This window comes from Cynara cardunculus (genome assembly GCF_001531365.2).
Source record: "Cynara cardunculus var. scolymus isolate 2C chromosome LG 8, CcrdV1, whole genome shotgun sequence".
NCBI classification, from domain to species: domain Eukaryota; kingdom Viridiplantae; phylum Streptophyta; class Magnoliopsida; order Asterales; family Asteraceae; genus Cynara; species Cynara cardunculus.
In genome coordinates, this window is record NC_037535.1 from 13,107,447 (window position 1) to 13,118,050 (window position 10,604).

General features: G+C 37.2%; 1 protein-coding gene across 1 annotated transcript; it reads left to right on the forward strand.

The window, feature by feature from the left end:
- The first annotated feature begins 2,131 nt into the window (after positions 1–2,131).
- On the forward strand, positions 2,132–3,429 carry LOC112516196. The gene is made up of 3 exons (XM_025123218.1): positions 2,132–2,234; positions 2,539–2,928; positions 3,227–3,429. Exons 1-3 carry the CDS (start codon positions 2,132–2,134, stop codon positions 3,427–3,429), a joined length of 696 nt encoding a protein of 231 aa, XP_024978986.1.
- Positions 3,430–10,604: the final 7,175 nt, after the last annotated feature.

Sequence of the window (10,604 nt, forward strand, 5' to 3'; positions counted from 1 at the left end):
ATCGAGTATCTCAACATCAACAGTTTGGAGGAGCTCAAGACTAAGCCGAAGGATCTCAGAACGTAGCAGGAAGCTTTAGTCAGTTTATGCCTAGCGGAGACGATTGGACCATTTAATTTATGTATTTTAGTTTTTAAAATTTCCATTAATAAACTACTTTTACGTTTATCCGGCATCATATTTGTGTTACTAATAATTTATTATATATATATATAAATTTAAATAATAAATATAAAAACCTAAAACTTAATATTTTTAATTATTTATTTATTTATAATTTATTGAAAAATTATTTATTTAAGAAAAGGTGGTAGGGACCACCCTTTTGGCAAATATGTCGTTCATCTCCTTCACGGCAAATATGTCGTTCATTTTCTTCCTCCGGCAAAACATTGGTGCTTTTGGCATGCGATTGGATCCAAGAGAACGACAAAACTAGGGTTTTGCCGTTCGATTGGAGTTGCTCTTAGAGAATCCTACTGTTCTAAGAGCAACTCCAATCGAACGGTAAAACCCTAGTTTACCGTTCTTTTGGATCCAACCGACCGGTGAAAACGGCAAAAACTTTGCCGATGATGAATTTTGAATGGCATATTTGCCGTGGGAGACTTTCACACCAAAAGGGTGGTCCCCACCACCATTTCCTAAATAAATAATTTTTTAATAAATTATAAATAAATAATTACAAATATTAATTTTTAGGTTTTTATATTTATTATGTAAATTTATATATATATATATAATAAAGTATTAATAACACAAATATGATACCGGATAAACATAAACGTAGTTTATTAATGGAAATTTTAAAAATTAAAATACATAAATTAAAGGGTTCAATCGTCTCCGCTAGGCATAAACTGACTAAAGTTTCCTACTACGTTCTGAGATCCTTCGACCTGGTCTTGAACCCCTCCAAATTGTTGATGTTGAGATACTCGATATTGAGATGCTACGAATTTTTATCCTTGTCCAAACATATGAACATGGGGTTCTGCTCTCTATCTCGCTATTCGAATTTTTTCATTTTTTATGAACTCATAACACACAAGATCAGTGATATAGTTTAGATCAATGAACATAAGTTTGTCATCCGCCAACCTTAACTCTATCGCATTTTTCTGAGCTTGAAGCTCATTCCTTCTCATCATAACTTCATTGTTTTTGGCTAATTGTTTGCTCTTTTTTACTAGCTTTGACTAATGTCTCTAGCTTATTATCAGATTGGAGCCTTGATTTTGCCTTTTTCACATCAATTGGTCTTTGAGTACCTTCTGCATCGTGAATAATCAACGACGGTAAACCGGCATCTGTCCCGACGATGAACCAGGACCGGAAGAAGGTGATTTTGATAAGGACTTTGTCGTTGATACTAAGTTGATGTAGTGACATTTGATAAACTCTCGGAGTCTTTCAAGATGTCCCAGACATGATCAAACTTAAAACCCTTCTTATAGGATCCCTCAAGTTTTAACATCTCTTTCGCTTCTTTCATCTATGAAAAATACACGTTATATTTAAATTAATAAAACAATGATCAACTAAAACAATAAATACTTACGATATCTTGTTTAGAAGCACCACTTGGATTCCTCATTTGAACTTGATTGATACACCCTCGCAATTTTTTGCAAGCTTTTAGAATGCAAGACATTCTCGTTTCCAATGATCTTCTTGGTAGAGGGTTGGTTGCAAACGGTTCGGTTTGGTGATAAAGAGTTTCTACTCTTGACTAAAACTTATCTTTTGATTGGTTTCTACATATTATTGGATTTTGAGTTATATCAAGATAACAATGACATAGATGTATGTCTACGTTATCTTTGTAAGATGAAGTTCGGATTGTTGAAAACATTTTTATGAAAAGGCTGGTAATATCTCAATGAAAATGTGTGTGATTTAGCTTACCGACTTGCCCCCTATTTATACACAAAATTTTCAGTTCACTCCAAATGAAGACAGATTAGACAACACACTGGTAAGATTCTTTTGAAAAGTCTAATAAGATTCTTCTGAAAAGTCTGGTAAGAATTGACAACGCCACTGATTCTCACTATAAAACTTGAATCACAGCTATAAAAAAATATCTCAACTATATTTGCACTCTTCTTTGTTGAGAAATACCACTCAAATGGCTGATAATTCGTATTCAGACGATGAAGCTTTTGATAATACTAATGCCGAACTAATGGTCGAGGCATTCAATCTAGCGTCTGAAGTGGATAATTATATCTGTAATTATATTCAAACGACCATGTATCTTATCGTGGTTCTATTCCTGGCCATATAGTTATCAATCGTGATCGGGAAAATGTCGATCGCAATCTCTTCAATGATAATTTTTCTAAAAATCCTCGATTCCTGAGTCGATGTTTCGTCGACAATTCCAAATGAGTCGTACTTTATTTCTTCGTATTTTGGATGCTATCCAAAGTCATGACAACTACTTTCTCCAAAGAAGGGATGGATGTGGCAAACTTGGGTTGTCCGGTTATCAAAAAGTTAATATTGTATTTCGAATGTTGGCATATGGCGTAGTTGCAGATGCTACAGATGAGTACGTTAAAATAGGCGAATCGACGGTTTTAGAAGCTTTGAGGCAGTTTTGTCGTGCCATTGTGGAGGTGTTTGGAGACCGCTATCACCAAACACCTAATGCTAATAATGTGGCACGACTACTCCAAGTTGGAGAACAACGAGGTTTTCCAGGAATGTTAGTTAGTCTAGATTGTATGCATTGGAAATGGAAGAATTGTCCAACCGGTTGGGGCGGACAATATTCCAGTCATAGTAGTTCTCCAAGTATTATTCTTGAAGTTGTAGCTGACTATGATCTTTGGATATGGCATGCATATTTTGGTTTGTCGGGGTCCAACAATGATATTAATGTGTTGGAGTCCTCCCATCTTTTTGCAAATCTTGATGCAGGTACTGCTACTCCTGCTAATTATGTCATCAAAGTAAAATAATATAATATGGGTTATTATATAGCTGATGGCATATATCCAAAATGGGCCACTCTTGTTCAATCTATTCACGATCCACATGGCTCTAAAAAACAATATTTTGCAAAAAAAACAAGAAACATGTATAAAAGATGTAGAACGTGCATTTGGCGTATTGCAATCAAGGTTTACAATAGTAGCAGGACCTGTACGGTTATGGAGGAAGGAAATATTGCATGATATAATGACTTCGTGCATCATTATGCGTAATATGATTATAGAAGATGAACGTGATATTAATGCACCAATTGAAGAACAAAATGAAGTGCAAGACGTGGGAGTTGAGATGATGAACGATAACAATGGTGGACTTGAACAATTTCTTGCTCGACACAGAAAGATCAAGGATAAAGATGCTCACTTCGAACTTCGTAATGCATTAATTGATCATTTGTGGGACGAGTATACTAACTCGGAGAATTAGTATTATTTATGCGTTTTTTAATTGTGCTATTTGAACTAATGTAATCTTTTTAAACATAAAATTTATTAATTAAAATTATATCGTTTTTATTTTAACATTTATTCATTAAATAAATTAATTACTAATTATTTATTATTATAATATCTATTACAAATTATAAATATTGTTATTAAAAATAGTAAATAAAATATGTTATTTTAATGTGGGGTCCACAAATTTAGTGTTTTTTTAGAGTGTAATTGGAATTGAGTTTTTTTTAGTGTTTATAGGCCCACCATATTTGGTGTTTTTGGTGTTGAGGTTAGAGTTGCTTTAAGTGGATTAAGAGAAAGTGCTTACCACCAATCTGGTATTGTCTTTCTTCTTTTGTAAATAGGTGCATTTCTTGGAAGGCGGGTAGTCAAGATCAAACCAACATAACCATTCTTACTATCTTTAATGGAATTGCTTTCAACAAGCACTATGACTTTGCAATTCTAATTCTAAAGGATATATTAACTTACTTGGAGAAACCACCAGGCTACATTCCTTATTAGAGATCCTGGAAGATGGCAATTAGGGGAGTAATGAATGGGAATCCCAAGGTTCCTAAAAGAGAAGGAGAAGAACTTGCACCAAAGTACAAAATGGATTCACTAAGGCAATCTACAGCACTTTCTAGATTTCAAACTCATATGATACTTTCAGATCCTATATTAGATTTGATAATGGGATTTTAAGAAAATATTGTGCTTCTATGGATATACCAGAGTTGGTAGGTCCTACCCTGGAAGACCGTTTAATTAGTTAGAGAGGTGAGGGGTTAAACAATCAAAGGGTGAGGGAGGATGTTCATATGGCTGAAGAGAAGAGTTGGAAAATGTAAATGAGAGTTTAGGTAGTGGAGAGAAAAATTCAAGAGAGTCTGAGAGTACAAAATTTAAAAGAATACGAGAATCTTGCTCTAGCCACTACTAGTCGGGCTACCACATATGCTAGTGTCTCACATCCTTGGTTGAACACTATTGAAATAGGCAGCCTGTCATGCCAACTCATCCATTAACCCCACCAATCCACTCACCTTCTTCTCAAAAGAGGGTGTTTCAATAACACTCATGGGGTAATCAGCTTATAAACTACCAAGTCCTCATTTGGAAGATATTGGTATTGAAGAAGAGGAACTTTGTTCAATGCATACCGAGTCTGGAGTCCACCCAAGTTTGAGCCTATTTAAGCACAAGATGTTTCTTTCATTCACATTAACACAAGTCTTGGTGACTTCACATCACAGTTTGTGCGTCAAACTGCAACAACATCTATAGACATTCTGTTTGTGAATAGTCAAGGATTAGATGGAAGTCCCACAGGAGTGAACATTACAAAAGATCCAAAAGTACATACATCTGTTGTAAATGAATCGGTTTCAAACATGGGCCAATTGTTTACTCAATTGTAAACTTAATCATTTGTTGATTCTGGATTACCATCAACAATAATCACAAAGGCTGAATTTCAATCCTTTAGTGATTATTGCAAGAATGAATTTACAAAGATTCATTCAAAGTTAAATGAATTGGTGGCAGAAAAATCCAATCATCAACAGTACTTGGTGCATAAGATGGAGTTAGTTGAGGAAAAGTTATCTAAAGAAGATGGATAATGTTGAAAGATCTTGTGATTCTATCCAAGAAGATTTTAAGAAGGTGAAAGAGTCTGAAATGAACAATTCAAGGTTGATAGAAGGAGTTGTAGGAATTCTATATCAAAGGGAGATTTCATGGATTTTCATACTTGCATCTTAGAAATTTGATCTCTTGTCAGAAAAGCTTATGAAGCATCAATAAAGTTCTCAACCATTATATCAAGCCTCTAATTCTAAACCAAATTTTTGCTATGGTTGATAAATTTTCTAAATTCAAGAAAGATATGTCTGATCTGATGGATGTTATGAAGATAATAAGGAAAGATTTGTCATTCAAAGAAGAATCTCATGGAGTTAAGAGGAAGCACGAAAATTAGAGTGACTCTGATGATCATGATGGGCAGAGAGGAGCTAAAAGGAAGTATTTTTCTGGTGATTCTGATGAGGATATCTTCATGGAGACAAATTATGGGGATACTGAAGAAGTTAATTCTAAGGATACAAAAGTTTTGGAGTTTGGTGAAGATACAATGAACTCTTATAGTAATGATGATGTTTCAAGCGAAGCCTTGGTTGTATATGAGAAAGAATGAACAAAAGTAGCATTTGTTGATGAAGAGTCGGTTTATGAAGTGTTAAGGGAAAGACTGTTTGAAATAATCAAGTCTGCAATTGTGAATTTTGGAGTTGAAAGACCAATTGATTGGTGTTATGGAAGCTTGGCAATTTTTAGTAATTTCTTGAATCAAGAATTTATGATAGAAGAAAGGGAGAAGGTACTTTTTGCAGACATGGAAGCTTATCTATTTGGCAATCTTGATTGGTTTGCCAAAACTTACGATGATGCTCTGTACTGGATCTACAAGCCTTTTATCCAAATTCCAAAGATATAATTTTCTCTACTTGAAGAACCCATGATTGATGAAATCTTTCTTAAAGAAAAATTATTTGTTGAAAGAGTTACCATTTAGCAAACTTTTTTCCAAAAGAGTACTATGTTGAGATGTACAAGGATCAAGTTTCTTTTATTGATGACATTTTGTAAGAGCAAACTATGAAAGATGACGTCTTGCTGGAGCATTTTATTGATGGAAGTTGGCTAGAAGACTACTTGATGTTTTATGCTGAATTTATACAAAGATTGAAACAGACTAGTGAAAGAGTGAATGAAAAGAGCTTTATCAAAGAAGTTATTAGTTACAGAAGATGAATTTTGGTATGACTGAGCATCTTTCTTTCAAAGTAATTAGAGAGGATAATTCAAAAGGCCTTGTGACTAATGCAAATTTGTATTGAGGTTAAAAGATCAAATGTTGCTGCTAAAGTTCTGCATGTTTGATGATGAATCTGCTTTTGAGGTTGACTAAGAAGAATCATGGGAATATATTTGAGAAATCTTTCTCTTTATGATTTCCAACTAGCACTTGATTGAAGGCTAAAGTCTGTAAATCCGAAGAAGCCAAGGATTGATTTGAAGGAAGTTACATCAATGCAAGGGAGTTTCTTTTCTATCCAGATATGTGATTTACTTTCATGCCAACTTGAAATTGAAACGGATAGACGACTTATATTAAGACAAACACACCTTAATGAAGTACAAAATCCAAGAAAATCATCCCAAGTATTCTCTTTTTCCAAACATACACAGCCCCCTTCATCTCATGTGTCATGAGACATGTCCAGACTTCTTACCCATCAATCATAAGTATTTGGTGTTGAAAAAATGACTCCAGATCATATAACTCTTCATTGTGAATGTTTTTAGCATATGCATGTGAACAAAAACCTTTAAATGGCATTAACACTCTTGGATCGTACCCTGAAACTAGAAAAGTGATTCTTGAAAGAGATCACTAATTGGCTTTAAGAAAAATAAGTGTGGGAAATCCGTATTTGGATAAGTTGGACAGGAACACTGCAATGTTCAACGAAAAGTATATTTGTTGAAAAGAGAAAATCTTACTTTATTGGTTACTAAAGGATGTGCAAGACAAGAAAACTTGATGGGCCTATTATGTCTTGGAAGTCCAATCAAAATTCCAACCTTTCATGGCGATTATTTGTCTAGTTTCACACCAAGATTTTGATGTGGCAAACAAAACAACTTCAAGAATGACAAAGTAGAATAGCCAGGGAATTGAGGAATATCCAGAAAGGCATTTCAGGAGCTAGATGATGTCCTTTCAAAATCCCGTGACTCTCAGTCATCTATCCCATGCCGGATTAATCATATTCTGGGTCGGAGCAATTAATCTTTTTGCAGCTGAATGAAGGGCGCTAACGCGCAACTATTGAGTTGTAGCACTTGCTTACTATAGAAATGAACATAGGCTAAAAGAAACAAGAAAACACCCACAAATATGTGTACTCAAGAATATGGTACGTAATATCCTAGGACTTGGATTGGATATAATAGAAGATTAATTTAGATCATACCATTTGGTCAAAAGCAGTGGCAGAATGAGTGCAATAAGAGGGAGTTGTTAGCAACCATATTGTAGGATCTAAATTCAGCTTTGATATTGATCTAATACTCTGAATGAACTCTAAGACGATTAAAGTGCAGCGAAAACAATAATAAGAACAGAACAAAGTAAATAAATCAAGAACACACAGTCAAGATGAGGAAGAAGATGAACACAGGAGAATTGCTTCAAAGGTTTTTCAATTGATTCAATTGAAAAATTAGACGATTACAATACTGGAAGCACACTGATTACAAAGGCCTTAGCCGCTATTTATACTAGTTCCTAACGATCTTACTGACAAGATCTTGACGCGTGAAATCATCTAAGCCGTCCAAATAAAATCGATTAAGTCCTAGTCACATGATAAGCACATGCAGCTAATAACCACTAAAAAAACAGTTGGAAGAGGATCTTCACAGAAGATGAAATCCGCAGACCCTCTGTGAGCCATCTTAGAGGCTCTGCTGTAATTGACTTGCATGTTCTTATTGACAGAGGACCATTTTCCAGAACCTCTGTTAGAGACATCAGAGGTTCTGTCACACTTTACTTGCTCGAATAAAAGGCTTCAGTTGTTAGTCCTCTGTTGTCTTCTGTGGAAGGTATCCTTCTGTCAAGACTTGTAGAATACTTTTTCTATACTTTTACAAGAGATGAAAAATGAAGCTAACAATCTCCCCCTAAGTATGAAAAAGTAAATTTGGACAAAAGGGTGCAAGAAATGACTAATTAAAAAATACAAGAGGAGATTAAACTCATCCTCTAAAAAAGAATTACATACATGAACAAATTGAAAATGTTGAGCAGGCCTATACTATTACAAGAGATTAATCCACAGCAGAGTCTGGATAGTCATCTACGACAAATTGCAGATCAGACTTGATGGTTTTGTAGACTTTGAATATCCATTCTCTGAAGGAGACTTGAACCTTGATCGTTTCCAGAAGGTTGGTCACTTCATCCGCCCTTATATGCCCTCTCTGCACCTCTGTCACCATTAGGTTGAACACCCACTCGAGAGACTCTGTTGAATATTTATACGTCTCTTTGGGATCGAAGAACCTTAGAATCTCATCCTTGTCCAGGAACACAAACCTAAAGATGGGATTGTGACAATGGTGTTGGGATGAAATCTAAGCAGCCAACTTGGTCTGTTCTTTGGACGAGAAATTTTTAGATCTGGCTGGGCCAACCTCATAGCGATGTCGAAATCTTTCTGGCTGTAGAATTTGACTTGAGTGCACATTACCTCAATCAGCCTTCTGAGAGAAATCGAATATGTTGACCTCCTCTCCATGTACTTGTTTAGAATTTTGTGCAAGAAGATTAGATCAAACACACAGAGGTTGTGGAGGTCAGCATCTGTGAAAGTATATAGGTTTCTATTATCCCTTTTTACCATGTATTGAGTGTATAGCACGATCTTCTTTAGCATAGTGCACAGAGATATGGTTTCGAGAGAAGTGATCACATGCTCTGAGAAGACCTGCTCTGAGAAGACCTGCTCTGGTCGCCTGGTGAGTTTCGAGAAGTGGAACTTTGCAATGGCAGAGGGAATTCCTGTAAGCTCTGGGTCATAAGGGGGATCTGTGTCCACGGCTGAGTAATGCCATCGCAGAATCTCCTCAACAGTGGTTACGGGCTCTGTGTGCACCTTTCGCGTAGGAATCTTGCTCATAGATTCAAGGATCTCATATACCCTCCCCACTGTGGCAGATTCTAGCATTCTAGATTCTTCTTCTAGTATAGACTTCTGGGTAGACCCCTCTGGTAGGATAGGCTTGACAGTTCCTACCAGAGCGTCAAACGTACCCGTGGACGTTTCTTCTGGTATCTTTGCGAGTTTGGAAGAAAAGCCTTCTCCAACTCTGGGGATGGGGCTCTGCCCTTTCTCGCCTGTGTCTCTGCCAAAGAAGCCTTTAGTGCTCGAACAAGATCCGGGTCATCATACTCTTCTTCATTGATCTCCTCAGGCGATTCAGAGCTTGACCCCTTCTGTGGCGACTCATCTACTACTTTACGCTTGCCTTTCCCCTTAGGCTCTGGAGATTTGTCTTTTGAGAATAGGGCAGCAGCAGAGTCCACTATTTTTAGTGGTTTGGCAGAGGTTGTCTTCTTTTGTTCTGTCTTCTTCTCCCCCTCATGACGATCATGGTCATCACCTCCTTGACCGTCATGGATTTTAGTGGCCTCTGTCTTGCAAGTAGTAAGGGGAGCCTTCTTCAATCGCCTAAGAACTTTGGAAGCCACCTTCTCCATCTTTTCTATGACCATATCAACATTCACAGAGGCATTGTTGATGTCCACCTCTGTGGCCCATTTCATTTTAGAGATGCAGCGATAGATCTCATTTCTGAAGTTGTCACCTTCTTTGACGAGTTGCTTCGTGCAGTCTCTTATAGATTCGTTGCTTGCTCAGGCTTCCTTGAGAAGTTGGTCGATGTATTTTCGCATGGTCTCTCCAAGGGCTTCAACCATTGCGTCTAGCTCTCTGCAAGTGGCTAGATGGTTAATGTTAGCCCTGGAGGATTTAGAATCAACGCCATAGGTGACCGCAGAGGAGAACATCCCTTTGATCTCATCCTTGAAGGCAGAATAATCGGTGTAGCCGGTGGAAATGAAGTCTGCAGCAAATTGGGCGGCAACCTCTGCTAATTCTGTCTTGAGCTTTTGGATTGAAGAAGGGTTAAGAGATAGGGCGCTGAAAGCTTCTGTGAGGTCGTCTTTGTTGAGGACAGAGCTCTGAAGGGCTGATACAGTCGCCTTGAGCTCAGAAGTTGTGGAAGTCAACTCCTTCAGAGCCTCTGTTAGAGGTGCACGAGCCTCTGTCACCGGTTGGGAGGAGAACAAGCTTTTCAACTCATCCATCCTCTTGAATACCTCTGTGTTCTGTCGATGTCGTGCCTAGTAGGTTCAGAGCCTAACTCGGCAGAGGGATCGAGTGGAGACTTTGGGCGTTCTAGACCCGCAGCCTCTGTGAATCTCTCGTATGCCTCTGAAGCATAACTTGGTTGTTCACTCAAGTGTGGAGGGGCAACGGATGCCTCTCTGGGTTGTGACGAGTCCATGGGAGAATGGACTCTTAT